The sequence below is a fragment of the Thermothelomyces heterothallicus genome, assembly GCF_042370625.1.
Source record: "Thermothelomyces heterothallicus CBS 202.75 unplaced genomic scaffold P884_scaffold_1, whole genome shotgun sequence".
Taxonomy (NCBI): Eukaryota; Fungi; Ascomycota; class Sordariomycetes; order Sordariales; family Chaetomiaceae; genus Thermothelomyces; species Thermothelomyces heterothallicus.
In genome coordinates, this window is record NW_027192562.1 from 3,483,970 (window position 1) to 3,498,495 (window position 14,526).

The 14,526-nt window shown below is 58.5% G+C and overlaps 5 protein-coding genes across 5 annotated transcripts; 2 read left to right on the forward strand and 3 right to left on the reverse strand.

The window, feature by feature from the left end:
- Positions 1-809: 809 nt before the first annotated feature.
- P884DRAFT_306280 (uncharacterized protein) lies at positions 810-2,058 on the forward strand (the record flags this gene model as incomplete). Its single annotated transcript, XM_069445107.1, has 5 exons — positions 810-832; positions 924-1,149; positions 1,288-1,338; positions 1,490-1,749; positions 1,828-2,058. 5 exons carry the CDS (start codon positions 810-812, stop codon positions 1,877-1,879), a joined length of 612 nt encoding a protein of 203 aa, XP_069302322.1. The 3' UTR covers positions 1,880-2,058.
- Positions 2,059-2,694: 636 nt separating this feature from the next.
- P884DRAFT_296381 (glycosyltransferase family 55 protein) lies at positions 2,695-4,503 on the reverse strand (the record flags this gene model as incomplete). Its single annotated transcript, XM_069444408.1, has 1 exon — positions 2,695-4,503. The coding sequence occupies one exon, from the start codon at positions 4,501-4,503 to the stop codon at positions 2,695-2,697; it is 1,809 nt and encodes a 602-aa protein (XP_069302323.1).
- Positions 4,504-8,318: 3,815 nt separating this feature from the next.
- P884DRAFT_254387 (uncharacterized protein) lies at positions 8,319-9,256 on the forward strand. The gene has a single exon (XM_069440886.1). It carries the CDS (start codon positions 8,652-8,654, stop codon positions 9,123-9,125), a length of 474 nt encoding a protein of 157 aa, XP_069302324.1. The 5' UTR covers positions 8,319-8,651; the 3' UTR covers positions 9,126-9,256.
- Positions 9,257-9,517: 261 nt separating this feature from the next.
- Positions 9,518-11,029, reverse strand: P884DRAFT_167811 (uncharacterized protein; the record flags this gene model as incomplete). Its single annotated transcript, XM_069437290.1, has 3 exons — positions 9,518-9,667; positions 9,725-10,743; positions 10,852-11,029. Coding segments are annotated over 3 exons (1,347 nt in total), but the record flags the coding sequence as incomplete, so codon positions are not given.
- An 842-nt stretch (positions 11,030-11,871) lies between these two features.
- P884DRAFT_235658 (FAD binding domain-containing protein) lies at positions 11,872-14,422 on the reverse strand. Its single transcript, XM_069439957.1, has 5 exons — positions 13,851-14,422; positions 12,751-13,668; positions 12,439-12,604; positions 12,251-12,367; positions 11,872-12,153 (listed from the first exon to the last, which is right to left on the reverse strand). Exons 1-5 carry the CDS (start codon positions 14,376-14,378, stop codon positions 12,071-12,073), a joined length of 1,812 nt encoding a protein of 603 aa, XP_069302326.1. The 5' UTR covers positions 14,379-14,422; the 3' UTR covers positions 11,872-12,070.
- Between the last annotated feature and the right edge of the window lie 104 nt (positions 14,423-14,526).

The following is a 14,526-nucleotide window of genomic DNA, read 5'->3' on the forward strand; positions in this document are numbered from 1 at the left end:
GAGATCGCCTGAGTCGGGCTGTGCCTTTGCACCTACACGCCACGGCGGTGCCACCCCCGGCATAGATCTTGCTAGATAACCAGCGTCCGGCTAGGTTGGAGCGAGGTGCCAGCTTGCTCTGGCGTGGGTGCCGTATACTTTATAACCATCTAAGCCTGCCGGCCGGGCCTCCGTTTCGGCCGCATATCTCGTCCAAACACTTTGCTACCAATCGATGGCGTGGCTGTGCAGCTCGTACAGCGAATTTTGTCACTTTTGGCGAACCCGTAGGCAAAAACAAAAAAATATCGAAAAGAAAAGAAATGTGGTCGCAATGAGCTCCCTCCGGCGCCGCTCCTCGACTGACTTCTCAGTCAAACGAGGTTCACTGTTAGTTTTCCCAGATTGATCTCTCAAGAATTAGGCAGAAAGTGCTATGACTAAACCTTGGGCAACTTCCAGCAGTTTTCGGTCAGTCGCTGTTTTCGAGGCACCGGATTGGTCCATTAGCCGCCAAGCCACCAACCAGGAGCGATGCCCATGCGACACCGACAGCACTTGCAACTGCCGGTGGCTTGCGATCGGCTGCACCTCCCGTTCTGCCGCAGAAACGGACGCACCGAAAAAAAAAAGCAAGAAACAAGAAGAGAAAGAAAACCTAGAGAAGATAGAAGAAGATAAAATAGAAATGCAAATATACGAGTCAATAAAGCAATGATCGGCGAGGGAGAGGAGAGCAAGAAGGCCGTACCAAGTACAACAAGACAAAAAATCGGTGAAAGGCCGAAACAATAACTCCTGGTTTGAGTGCTAAGCCTATTCGCTACAGCATGTCGCTACCCTATACTTCGAGGTGTGTATGTGCGTGCGTGTGTTTGTTTGTGTGTGTTTTGGGCCCGGGGGGGTGGGGTGGTATGTGTTTGTGTGTATTTGGAATGATGCAGGCGTCTGCAAGAGGCAACCTTCCAGAAGTCCGCGAACCCTCCCCAAACAAACCCCAGACGGGCTGTGACATCCCCAGACCGCTGTGACAGGTGCCCCAAAGCGCAGCCGAACCGGCCGTCGATGCAACGCACTGCGTCAACAAGGCAGGCGATCTCTGTGCACCGCCTTCTACCCGATGGGCTAGACTCCGTTTTGCAACCCCAAGAGGGTATTCGGGTCTCCATGGTCTGAGAGGCGTACATCTGTCCGATAATACAGTCACCAGTCATATGCACATATGTCAGGAATTGACGAGGAACGGCGGGAGGGACGAGGTGCAGGAGATCTCCACGGGCACTAACTAGTTAGAAACAATCGAGAAAGGTTGGCTGGAAGAACGAAGGCCCTTCCCTGCAGGGCGAAGGCATCAACACGGTGGCCCCCGCGGGTTAGCAGTAAGGGAGCGGGGGAGCTCTTTCCGCCCTGCAGCAGCACGTACATACAGCACAGTACATGTAGTCTAAGCAAGTACGGAATAATTACAATCTATACACTACACACCTACATGCCTAGGTTCCTACCTTAGCTCGGTTCTCAGGCACCGACGCCACCAACAGCACCCTTCACGCTGCAAACCATCTCCGGCCTGACTGCCGGGTTTTCCAGCGACACTGTGTGCTCTGCTCCCGGAACCCCTAAACTGCCGGCAACCCCGGGGGCCACGGTGAGACGCGAGAATGTAAAGAACTCACTCAGCGGGGTTAGCGGGGTTATGATCGCACAAAAGAAGACGTGGAGTGGTGTTGGCCTTGGTTTGGGCCGGCTACAGTCAGACAGTGATCGTAAGTACCTAGTGAATTACAGAGAGAAGGGGGAAGAGATGCAATGTGAATAATACTAATGTAGACTAACGTATTTGATTAGTGCTCTGGTACTTGGCTATCTTCATGTGTGTTCAACAACCAACTACACTTAGAAATGCGAGACATCACAGTGGTACCGGGAGGAGACTATTGAGCGCATCGAAGAGAGATATGTTGGAGGCTGATGATCGATTGCACTGCCCGCCCGCGGCCGCATGCACCAACCAACTGCTATTAATTAAAGTCGGCGTTGGTGAGCAAGTTTTGAGTTCTGATTCCTTCAGCTCTCCGGGCACTGGTTCGTGTTTCTGTTTCGATGCTGCATTAACAGGGCAGTTCTAACATCGAGGAAATCAGTCGGGGAGAGTCGTTGAGAGTATTTCCGTTGCTACAGACTCTACTAGTAGTATTAATGATCTGTTCACGGGGCCTCCGGTGAATGAACACACCGGTAACCGACTTCGTATGAAGTATTAGAAGAAACCGTTGACATGAACTCTTGGTTGCAAAGTAGAAAAAAATGAAAAATGAAAAAATAGAAAAAATCAGACCGTTTCATTAAATATCATAGCACCCATCGCCGAACCGCTGCTCCTAGCTCGCTTGTGTGATCCCTGATTATCCATTAATTAGGTACTAATAAGTAAGTAGCTGTCTACCGGATCTCTGTTGAAGGCACCCCAGGGAGGTCTTGCGACACCGTCTCTCTTCTCTATGACGCAGGACGAGTTTTGGAAAAAAAAAGAACAAAGCGAGGAGAAGAGCGAAGTAAAGAAGGGGAAAAAGAATAGCAAAAGCCAACCGGCGGCCCAATGCAAATCTTTAATAATAAAAAAAAAGGGGGGGGGCCGGGAAAGGAGGGGAAAAGAAAAAAAAAGGAAAAGGAAATCGGCCATATCATCATCATCATCATAATAATGATAATAAATCAAGATTGAGCCCAGGCTGGGTGGTCCTTGTCGGCGGGCCAGCCAAAGGTGCGGAGGGAGCCGCGGCCGAGGCTGTGGCGCATGAGGTCGCGGAACCTGTCCATGTCGATGGTCTCGAGGGCCGGGTAGGTCCGGGGGCGGGGCAGCTCGCCGGTGGCGCGGTCGACGTTGGCCTGGCGGACGGCGAAGTCGTGCATGTCGCGCCGCAGCGCCGAGATGGCCGCCCCCTCCGGCCCGGGCTCCCCCGCGTGCGCCGCCAGCCCGTGGAACACCGACCCCAGCCCGGCCGCCCACATGCGCCGGATGTGCTCGCCGTCCGACGGCCGGTGGTAGTGCGGGCTCAGCGTGCGGATCTGCAGCACCCGCACCGGCCGGCTCAGCGGCTTCCGCGGATGGGGGTGGGGGTGGCGCCGCGAGTTGTTGTTGTTGTTGTTGTTGTTGTTGTTGTTGTTATCGTTACGGCTCCCAGGAGTCTCCTCCGAGGCCTTGCTACCACCACCCGAGGGAGCCGAGAGATGGGCGCGCTCCAGCAGGTCGACAAAGTGGAAGGGTTCGATCGCGTAGCCGGCCGCCATCCGGAGCTTGAGGGCGAGGCCGATGGTCATGGCGTGCTCGCCGGCGTTTCCCGTCGTGATGAAGCAGGTATCGGGCCCCGTGCCGGCCGCCGCCGCTCTCATGTTCTTCTTAGCGCCGTTGCTGTTATTGTTGCTGTCATTGTTGCTGTTGCTGTTGCTGTCATTATCACTATTGTTGTCCTCCTTCGTCGCCGGCGCGGCGAACAGCCTGCTGAGCCACGAGTTGACGACCCTGGAGCACCTGCCCTCGCTGACGAACTCGACGCGCCCGTTGCGCACCTTGGGCTTGGACCGCCACCGGAGCCGGACCATGCAGTCCCCCCGTTCGGGGGGCGGAGACATGGCGAACCCGGCGGCGAAGACGCGGCAGTACTCGGTCACGGAGGCGGCGCAGAGGTTGTCGGCGTCGACGAAGCCTATGTACCGCCGCCCCGGGCAGAAGGCGGCCGCCAGCGCGATGCCGAGCACCATGCCCTCGCCCTTGCCGTCGCGGATGACGGCGCCGCCGCCGTCGGCGCCCGACTCGCAGAGCTCCTCCATGCCCGCCGCCCGCAACGCGGCCGCGGCCGCGGGATCCCTCTGGTGGACGGCGAGCACCTGCCTCCCCGCCCGGCCGAAGGCCCTGGCCATGGCGACCTGCTGCGCGTACTCGTCCCCCTCGCCCCTGGCGCAGTTGGAGACGAGGATGACGAGGCAGAGGGCCGGGATGGCCGAGATGACGGCCCGGATGACGGCCAGCTCCTCGTCCTTGCAGGGGACCACGATGACCATGTCGGACAGGACGGCGTCGAGGGCCTCTCGCGAGCAGCACACCGTCGCCGTCCCGCCCGCCTCCGTCTGGCCGCTCACCCCGCCGTCGCCCTGGCCCCGCCCGCCCTGGGGAGCGGGACCGTCGAGGTCTACGACCTGGGCCTCCCCCGCAATGTGCAGCAGGCCGAAGCTCCTGCTCTCTGACGGGCGTGTCAGCCGCATGCTGGCGCCTCGCGTAGTGGTAGCAGTAGTGGTAGTAGTAGTAGAAGTGGTAATAGAAGTGGTAGTAGTAGTAGTAGCAGCAGCAGCAGCGGTCGTATGATGCGGTTTGATCCGGTTCTCGTCAGGCGCGCTGAAGGCCGTGGAAGAGGATTTGGCACTCGCAAGGCCGGGGATCTGCCGTAGTGGTGGTATCTCGGGCCAGGCCAGCGAAGGGTAGCGCACCGGCGGGGGCGGCGGCGAGGTGAGCACGGTAACTGACATTTTAAATAGCCGGACCCCGAGGCCTTGTGAAGCTGTGGTGGTTTGGGAGGAATGGCAGGAAAAGATGCCACCATTGTCATGGAGCCTGCCGCCCCCTCCCCTTTGTGGGCTTGGGCGGTCTTTCTGGTATTTCAAGTACTAAGACCGAGGACGAGAGAAGATGGAAAAAGTAGAAAAAGAAGATGGTGGTGGTGGAGGAGGAGGAGGAGGAGGAGAAGGAGGAGATTGAAGAAAATGAAGCCATGCCTCTAAGATGCATGGGTACGGCACAAGGAAGGGAAACAAAAAAAAACGAAGATGCTAGTAGTGCAAGTGTAGCGTGTGAACCTTGGCGTGGGACTTGGTGTTGTACAAACAAAGATTCCCCTCGCCGTCGTCCAACGGGATGGCAGCAGCAGGATGGTTACGGCATGCTCGGGCGCCGTTGTTGGTCTCCTCACCCCCCCTCCCTGACCCCCCTGCTCTCTGTTTCTCACCCCATCATCCTTTCTCTCCCCCCCCCCTCCCCCACGGGATGATGCGTGATGTGGACATACATCCACTACATTAACACAGACAACACGGCACTGCGATGTTGGGTGGGCTGGACCCGTTGGAATGGTAAATTCTCCAGCGATCGAAATTGGCAATTTCTCCGGCAGCGGCCCCTAGCGCAGTGATTGGCAGACGGGGAGGCTTGGGAGGTGTGACTGGACGTTCGAGACCCCAACCTTCGCGCCAATTGTTGTATGCATGTGGAGGATGATATACTCGGACTTGCACCCGGAGCTAACATGGAACCAACCGGCCGCTACGTACTACCTTTTGTATGCAGACAACACCGGTTCTGGCAACGTCGCGGTAGATATCTGCAGGGTGCGGAATCCGGACTGCACCTTTTGCCTTGGCTGCTTACCCGTCTCATGGTATTACTCGCAGGCGTGTATGTACATATGGAAGACACGAGATCACTGGGGAATCAGTTGGGTCAGGTAAGTTACCTAGAATGAGCGAGTTGTGGTGTTCCCGTAAACCGAGCAGGTCAGTGGCGTCAGCGGCGCTTCTTAATTATGCAACTTATCGTAATTATTCCTACCTATTTTTTCTGTTCGTTTCTGTGTGGAGTTACAACTAGTTATTAACTCACTTGACATCTTGCCCTTCCCAGCCTTTGTGGACAACAGGGGGTGACGTGATCCGCCCTCTGCTTTAGCGCACTCTATAATTGTATTGTGCAGGAGGGCGCTAAAGCCGATAAGGTTCCCATTCTTTTATGTTCTGTATGTACCATATGTATGTACTATACATACAACATACAGCTTGGGCCCGCTCAAACATGTGTGTGTGTGGGCATGTGTGCATGAGTGTGTGTGTGAGTGTGTGAGTGTGTGAGTGTGTGAGTGTGTGAGTGTGTGAGTGTGTACGGATGATGTACGGAGGTATTGTAAGTAGTGTACGTATGTGCGTAAGGTATGTAAGTCGTACATCCCTAATGTATGAACATGCATGTCAGACAACAGACAACAGCATAAACGAGCAGGTCGTAGATGCCATACACCATACATTATGTAGGAAAAAAGTAGTAGGTCGGTTCGCTCGCGTTGGCATTCAGCTTTCCCGGTGCTCCTCGAAAATGGCGACGAGTGCGCGACTGCAGCTGTTATTATCTCGTGTCTCACGCATGGCATTTCGAGCCTTTGCCTCCCGTGGTGCTCCTCGCGTGGTCAGTGGGTTCCATCGGCTCATTTGGCGGGGCTCGTTAGTTATTACGGGCTTGTGCCGCAAAAGCCCATCTTATCTGACTTGGCGAGCAGAACACCTGAGCTGACAGGGCCGAAGCTGGGTTATCCTTCCTTGTGCAACACTTGTGTATGTAGCACAAGGCAGCATATATTGGGTAAAAGGTAGTTAAGTGGTATGTCAGGCATGTTGAATGACTTTGGCTGCGGGTATGTACTAGTATGTACGGGTACGCTACACGCTGTATGTACGGATTAGTTGCGCTTGTGTAACCGATGGTGACAAAAAAGGAAGCCATGATAGACAGAGTCATCATGAGCACCTGTCAGCTCCTCTCCCTTCCCTTGAATGCTTGCGAGTGATGTACTTGCTCGATAATGGCCCATTAGTGGATTTTGCACGATGCAGGGGGCCTCTGCAGGGAATCCAAAGAGGCAATCCACTTTGCTACATACGTTAGTAGGGCTGCCAAAGGCATCTCACAAGTTCCGATTTCTCCGGGGATGGACCATGTCGAGGCGGCTCAATGTCTCCGTGCAGGGTCGAAAACAGCGAATCAGTGTCCACAAGACCGACAGAACCAGGGAAAAGGAGACTTCTCCCGCAGCTCAGCTGCGCTCCCTGATGCTCCCTGACGTGGTAATCGCAGAATGCAATACAGCGGCAGTTACTGCAAGAAGTTCCATCTTGGCCCGCCGACACGAAAGATTTTCGATGGCCAGTATTTACTTTGTATTGAAGGGAAGAGCGCGCTGGGCGTTTACGAGGGTTGTTTCGTGTTACCTGACCGAGAGAAAGGGGTGGGGAGTGGGGGTGGGGGTCGGATGGTAAAATTTCAGTACGGAGTGGTCCTCTGTGAGCTGTGAGTGTACGTCTGACGTCCGGAATATTGATGTACATTTGGGTATCCGTTTATGTGTAGTAATCCGTATGCAGTGGACTTATTCGGACCCAGTAATTTTGTTTTGCGTAATCTGCAGTACACTCAGCGGAGTGTAACCTGGTGCAAACTCAACTGCAAGCATTCAGTTGTAGCGGACGGAGAATGTAATCCATACATACATACATACGTACACTATAAGAGGTTTTCGAGATCAAACAATTTGGGGCCATTTGGGGGCCATTTGGGGGCCACCTCCCTCCCTGGTTGGATCAGTGGCCCGCATGGCCTGAGCCGCGGCGTGCGCCAAGTCGGGCCCGGGAAGACTAGTGTATGGCGCCCAATGGTCGCACTCCCAGAGCGCCACGGTGGGCTCTGCGGGGTAATCGGGGGAAACTTCGCTTGGCAAAGGGCCTTCGCTTCAGGATCTCTGAAGGAGCAACAGGACAACCATCAAGAGAAAGACGACAATAACTAGTTAGTTCGAAATGACAGGCGGTCATGACAAAAGAGGTCTAGTCTGCATGTTATCACCACACCATGGTGGGCGTACTATAATCCGTACGCTATACCAGGGAGGTGAGGATTTAGTCAGTTAGGGTCAGGGTTAAGGTCAGGGTCAGGTTATGGACCACATCGAACAATTAAGGTTATACGAAGGTTACGGTCAAATATAAGTAACAGTACGAGAGGTTGTAAAATAGTATAAGTATTCTATATAATATTCGGTGTTATACATTTGCTAGTATTCTTGTAGGTAATTTTGGATCTGGTAGGATTGTATTACGTGATGCTCGCTTAAAGCGGGGCTTAGTCAGGCAACCAAATAACTACCTGGTGGCTTTGATGCAGAGACCCAATCTTCTCTGTCAACGTGGCTCCGAAGCTTCGTCAGCGACGTCGTCAGCGATGAATCCTTCTGATGACGATCCCAACCAACGTGGGCCTGTAAAGAGAGGCCTTAAAACGAGGCCGCTTTTAGGATGGCCCGAGGCATCACCTGCTGTGCGCAGACGAACTACTTAAAGGCAAAAAAGCAAAGCAGAAAAAAGCCTTGAGAAAGCAGGGCCTTGTCGAGGCAGTCGAGGCGATCCCTTTGTTGGATTGAATTTATTGATTTTTTATCAACCCAGGAGCGCAATCATCATCATTTTGCTCCACAAGCAACAGACATTACTTAATTAATACACAAAACACCCTGACGATGTCTTCCCCTCCCGCCAATACGGATACCAAGACGATTCTCTTCCTCGGCGCCACCGGCGGCGTCGGGCTCTCGGCGCTCCGGCGCTCCCTCGCGGCCGGCCACAGCTGCATCGCCCTCTGCCGGACCCCCTCCAAGCTCACCTCGCAGCTGCAGCAGCCCGACGGCGGCAGCGGCAGCGGCAGCGGGTCCGTCCCGCCCAACCTGGACATCGTGCAGGGCGACGCGCACGACGCCGCCGCGCTGGCCCGCTGCCTCGCCCGCCCCGTCGACGCTATCGTCTTCTCCCTCGGCGGCCGCCCGACCCTGCGCGGCCTGTCGGAGCCGCAGGTGTGCGAGCGCGGCATGGCGACGCTGCTGGCCGCCCTCCGCGAGGCCAAAGCCAAGAGACGAGGGGAGGAAGAAATCGGAATCGGACGAGAAAGAGGAGGAGGCGAGGGGAAAAAGCCGCGGCTCGTGGTCGTCAGCACGACGGGCATCTCCGAGGTGGAGCGCGACGTGCCGCTGCTGATGATGCCGCTGTACTGGGCGATGCTGTCGGCGCCGCACCGGGACAAGCGCGCGATGGAGCGGCTGGTGCTGCAGGAGGCGGGCGAGCTGGCCGACTGGACGCTGGTGCGCGGCAGCCTGTACACGGACGGCCCGGCCACCGAGGGCCGCGTCCGCGCCGGCATGGAGGACCCCGTCCGCCGCGTCGTCGAGGTGGCGGTTGCCCCCGGCTACACCATCAGCCGCGAGGACGTGGGGAAGTGGCTGTTTGAGGAGTGCATCGAGGGCGGAAACAAGTGGGTCGGCAAGGCCGCCATGATCTCCTACTGAGCTATAGTAGGCAGTGTCTTTGGTTACCTGTGTCTTGTATGTACATACACATATACCCTGGTATATGTTGGCTGAAGATTGACGCCTTGGCCTGCGCTGGTTTGGTCCCCCGCGGGGAGGGGGAATTGGGGGGAGGGGGCGTGGGGCCGGGAAAGGAAACATTAATCTACCGCATGACTCTGTTGGTTATTATTCATACATGACTTATGGGCCCTGTTCCTACCCGCAACGCTTTCTCAGAGGCCCCCGTTGCGGAGATTGCCAGAGCCCTACAAACTCAAACAAGGCGGCAACAACAACAACCCCCTTCCGTCCTCCCCTTCCTCCTTCCCTTCCTCCTCCTTCCCCTCCTCCTCCTCCTCCTCCTCTCTCATCCCCTCCCGCACCCGCACCCGCTCACACAGCCTCAGCTTGATCCCCTCGTCCCTACCGGACCCATCCGACTCGCAGACCAGACTCACCCTGCGGACGCCGCGCGCGCGCAGCGCGGCCGCCCTCTGCCGCACGCGCGCCAGCAGCGCCGCGAGCCTCCCCAGCGTCGCCTGGCACTCCCTCTCCCACCGGCCCAGCGCGGGCCCCATGTCCCGCACCGGCCCCACGGTAGCGGCGGCGGCGGCGAGAGTGGAGGCGAGGTCCGTGTCCGCGTCCGCGGCCGCGTTCGTCTCCGGCTCCGGCTCAAGCTCAGGCCGGAACAGCCCCCGCTCGTGCCGGGCGAGGTACAGCTGGGGCCGGCGGGCGAAGTAGAGCTGCGCCTCGTCGGACGAGAACGGCGGCGACCGCGCGTTGCGCGTCTTGACCTCGACCAGGCACCCCGGCGGGACGGGGCGGCCGGCGTGGTGGACCAGCAGGGTCGGGCTCGCGCGCGTCGTCCTCGCTGTCGGTGGCGGCCGGGGCCGGTCTAGGAAGGCCGCGCTCTCGCCCGGGTCGTCGAGGGTCAGCGCCGCAAAGGTGGCCCCCGAGGAGGGGCGCCGAGCCGCCGAGGGGCGCCGTCGGTGCAGCAGCGGGAGGGGATCCGAGCGTCGCTTCGCGCGTCCGGCGACGGGCACTTGTCTCCGGCTCGGGGGAGGGCTCGGGGGAGGGTCGGGGGAGGGAGATGGCGCGTGATGGTGGTAGCCGTGGTCGTGGTCGTGGTCGTGATCGCAGTGGTATGCATCGACCTCGCCCTGGACGACGCAGCGCAGGCCGCCAAAGGCGTAGGCGACGACGAGGTGGTGGCTCATGCTGCGTCGCAGGACCGGGTCCTCGGCCGGGTCGTGGCGGCAGGTCGCGCGCTCGAAGCGGGTGCCGCAGCCGAGGTCGAGGGACAGGTTCGGGTCGCGGCCCCAGCGCGCGAGCAGCACGGCGCCGCCGCGCATCTCGACCTCGAGCCGCTCGACGGCCCAGGCGCGGTTCTGCAGCACGTCGAAGAGCTTGCGCAGGTTCGTCGCGCTGCTGACCACGTCGGCGGCCGAGCCGAGGTCGAAGCCGGGCCGCATCAGCTCGACCGACCGCAGCAGAGGCTCGAAGATGTGGGCGTACTGCGGGTACCGGCCGTCGTCGCCGTCACCGGGCCCGTTCTTTTCGGATTCGGCCGCGATCCTCAGCGGCTGCGTCAGCGGGTATAGCCTTGGAGGAGCTCCTGCGGTCGGACGGAGGGCGTTTAGTGATGTGATAATTTGGGGGGGGGGGGGGGGGGGGGAATATTTAAATAAATAAATAAATAAATAAGTAAATAAAAAAGGCAAACCTGGAACAGCAATCTCGCCGTCCGAGACCTTGTTGAAGCTCGCGAGGGCTTGGACGCCCGTGATGGTGACCGGCCCAGCGGGGGCTTCGAGAGACTCGACGGCCACGGCCTCCCGGTCCTCGAGCCCGCGGAACACGGCGGCAACCCGCTCGGCCCGCCGTCGGTGCACCCATTGTCGGTGTTCCGGCGGGTGGAACCAGAGGCAGGTGTCGGTATCGAGATAGCGGCAAGTCCGGCCGTGGGCGCAGGGTCTCTGCCCGCGGGTCTCCTTCCACTCCCGAATGTCGGCCCACTTGTGCGAACACGGGCAGCCTCTGGTCTTGTCTAGACATGGTCGGCGGTTGATCAGAAACGGGCACACGTGGACTTTGCGCGACATGGCAAGGCGAGCCAGTTGTAGAATACTCGATAGTTATTATTAGTTAATAGTTCAGAATTTTCCAATAAGTTTCGATGTTCATGTGCTCGAGGAGTTAATTAAGTAGAATAGGGAAACAAAAACCAAATATCATGCTCGTTGTCTCCTAAATACTCCTCAGGCGACCTCAGCGGCCGCTGCCCAGACCCAACGACCTAACGAGGCCCCTCCCCCCCCCTTTCTCCCCCCCGGGTTGGCCAGAAATTGAGGCCCACGGCAGACAACCGAGCGTCCTTTCCCGTGTGCACCCTGCACGGAGGCCTACAGGTAACTACGCGCCTATGTTCTTGGACATACAAACCTACCTTATCGTGTATTACATACGTATAATACACATACTTTTCGGTGCCTAGCTGTGCTTTTCGTCGTTGGGTCAGACCTGGTAAATCTTTGACTGTGTTAGTCTCTCGGTGCCGCCCCCTGAGCCAATCACGACATCGACGGCGGCAAGGACGGGAGCGGCAACCAAGGGAGTCAGATGGGATGATTCCAAAAAAAAAAAAAAAAACAAGATATTGTAGTGTCCCAGATCTGGACCGGACACAGAGAAACATGCCCCATTGTTCGAATGTGGTTCTGTAATACGGAATACCATCGTCTTTGGATCCCTGTAATATTCCCCCCTGACCTTGAGGCCTTGTCCGTGACGTCCTTTTATCACCCTCTTTACGCAGCGCAGAGCAGAGCAGCATCATGAGACGAGACTTAGGTTTCTGATATTCTTAGGTGCTCATATATTATTTGTAAGTGCTCTCTCTCCTCGGCACTTTTGTCGATGCTTGTTAAACAAACGATGACACCTCAGGTCCGCTGCGGAATCATAAACCCTTCGAAAAACTGCTCCAACGAGTCGGCCTCGTCCAGGGAAGCGATCTTGGACACATCTATTTCACGAACCGAGTTAGTAGCCACCGGTTTTCCCGAGAAGGAGGAGCATCGTGTTATTTAACAATAAGGGGGTGGGGGGGGGGGGGAACTTACAGTGATCTGGCCGCACGACCACCAGCGCTCCTCTCTCGGGATGGACGCCGTACGCCTCGTATGCGTGCCCGTGTCCCGAGTTGTAGCTCTCCTCGTCGGAAAACACCTTGGTCAGGCCTGATTGCCCAAGTCAGCGGTGAGGCTCTCAGTGACGGGAAGAGAAGGAACCGGGGGGCAACAAGACGGACATTTCATGCCGCGTTTGCCCGTCACGGGGGTGAAGAATGCAGGGATCTCATCCTGCTCGACCGTTTTCCGGTCGGACGCGAGGACCAAGATCCGGTCGATGACGCTGTCCGGGTCGGCCCCCGGCGGGGTGAAGCGGTAGGCGATGCGCTCGAGCGACCGGGTGACCTGTAGAACAGAAATAAGAAAAAGATGTCAGTGGGGGAAGCTCTTTTTGAAGCAGAGATAAGGGAGAAAAAAGAAGAAGAAGAAGAAGAAGAAGGGAAAAAAAAACAAGAACTAAAGAGAGAGCAAGAAGAGGACAGACTACTAACCTCTCTCAGGCGCGCCGCGGACTCGGGCCGGGCCAGGTCGCCGGCAAAGACGACGAGGTACCACTGGCCGTTGGCGGGCATGCCCCTGACGAGCTGCATGGCCTTGGCGTCGCAGAAGCGGACGACCTGGGCGCTGCGGAAGGCCATGCCGACGGTGAGGCCCGAGGCTACAGCAGCAGAAGAAGAAGAAGAAGAAGAAGAAGGGGCGGCGGCCGTGATGACGGAGGGGTCGTAGCGGACGGCCTGGCCGGCGGTGTAGCGGCCGGCGCGGACGAAGTGGTCGGCGACCTCCCGGGGCGACAGGTGGTTCTCGCGGCGGTAGCGCGAGTCGAAGAGGCGGGCAAAGGCGCGGTCGAAGTCGATGAGGTCGGCGGCGGTGCGCTCGCGCTCGAGCACGTAGGTGGGCAGCAGGGCGTCCGGGCGGGCGAGGCGGCGCAGGACCATGCCGAGCTTCCAGCCGACGTTGTGGCCGTCCTGCAGGCTGACGTTCATGCCCTGGCCGGCCTTGGGCGAGTGGGTGTGGCAGGCGTCGCCGGCGAGGAAGACGCGGTGGGCGCGGTGGAAGCGGTCGGCGAGGCGCTGGCCGATGGAGTAGGCCGACCACCAGGCCGTCTCGGCGAAGTCGAGCGGGTAGCGGCCGCCGAAGACGCGGCGGGCGTGCGCCTGCAGGCCCTCGAGGCTCACGTCGGCCACGCGCGTGCCCGCCGGCAGCTCCGTGTAGAGGCGGACCAGCGCGTCGCCCTCGCGCGGCACCACGAGGATGCTGCCGGCCGCCGAGTTGATGACGCACTTCTTGCGGATGTCGGGGAAGTCCGTCCGCGGGTACACGTCCATGACGCCCCAGACCGCGTCGCTGCTGTCGCCCACCATCTTGAACCCGAGCGACCGCCGGACCGTGCTGTGCGCCCCGTCGCAGCCCTGGGAGCCGTCAAGCCGTCAGCGAATGGTCTGTATGCGTGTACATATATATATATATAATATATATATATGTAATATATATGTAGGAAACATCCAGTGCTGTGTTTATTATTTGTAGATCTAGTCAGGGGAAGGCGGAGACAGGAGTCGAGGAGGTGGTGAAAAAAAAAAAGTCGTCTTACCAGGACGTATTTGGCCCTGTAGGTCCTCTCTACCCCGTCCTTGACCGCCGTCACCGTCACGGCGTAGGCGTCCGCGTCCTCGGCGGCGGCCGCGTCGTCGACCCGGACCTCCCTCACCTCGCAGCCGTACTCGACCGGCGGCTCCGGCCCCAGCAGCCCCGTCATGAGCGCGTTCAGGCGGGCCTGGTTGAGGATGACGTGGGGCTGGTGGCTGATGGCCGTCTCCTTGTCGGCGGCGTACCGCGTCCGGGCGATCTCGCCGGGGGCGCGCGGGTCCGGCGCCCAGAAGGCGACCTCGAGCACGTGGTAGGCCTCCCGGAGCAGCTCCTCGGCAATGCCGAAGCTGTCAAAGATCTCGACCGTCCGCGTCTGCACCCCGTCGGCCTGCCCCATCTTCAGCGGCCCGTCCCGCCGCTCGAGGATCCGGTAGCTGACGCCGAACCGGGCGAGCCACACGGCCGCGCACAGCCCGGCCGACCCGCTGCCGCAGATGAGCACGTCCACCTTCTCGGCTTCCGTCGTCGTCATGTTTGTCCTGTCGTCTCCGACTGCGGGCGTTCAAAGAAAGCAAACTCGACGTTGTTAAGACACGGTACGGGTGAGAATGATACTAATGAGATCATTATACTCCACGAACCTCGGGGCGTGGAGAAGGTTTGGGGAAGGTTGGGGGGGG

Bases quoted from the DNA above. Each gene is read 5' to 3' on its own strand.
- P884DRAFT_254387 (XM_069440886.1), top strand. From the start codon at position 8,652: ATGGCGACGCTGCTGGCCGCCCTCCGCGAGGCCAAAGCCAAGAGACGA.
- P884DRAFT_235658 (XM_069439957.1), bottom strand. From the start codon at position 14,378: ATGACGACGACGGAAGCCGAGAAGGTGGACGTGCTCATCTGCGGCAGC. The intron at 12,605-12,750 runs GTTAGTAGTCTG...TCTGTTCTACAG, and splicing joins CCGCGGCGCGCCTGAGAGAG to GTCACCCGGTCGCTCGAGCG. The intron at 12,154-12,250 runs GTAAGTTCCCCC...TTCGTGAAATAG, and splicing joins GGTCGTGCGGCCAGATCACT to ATGTGTCCAAGATCGCTTCC.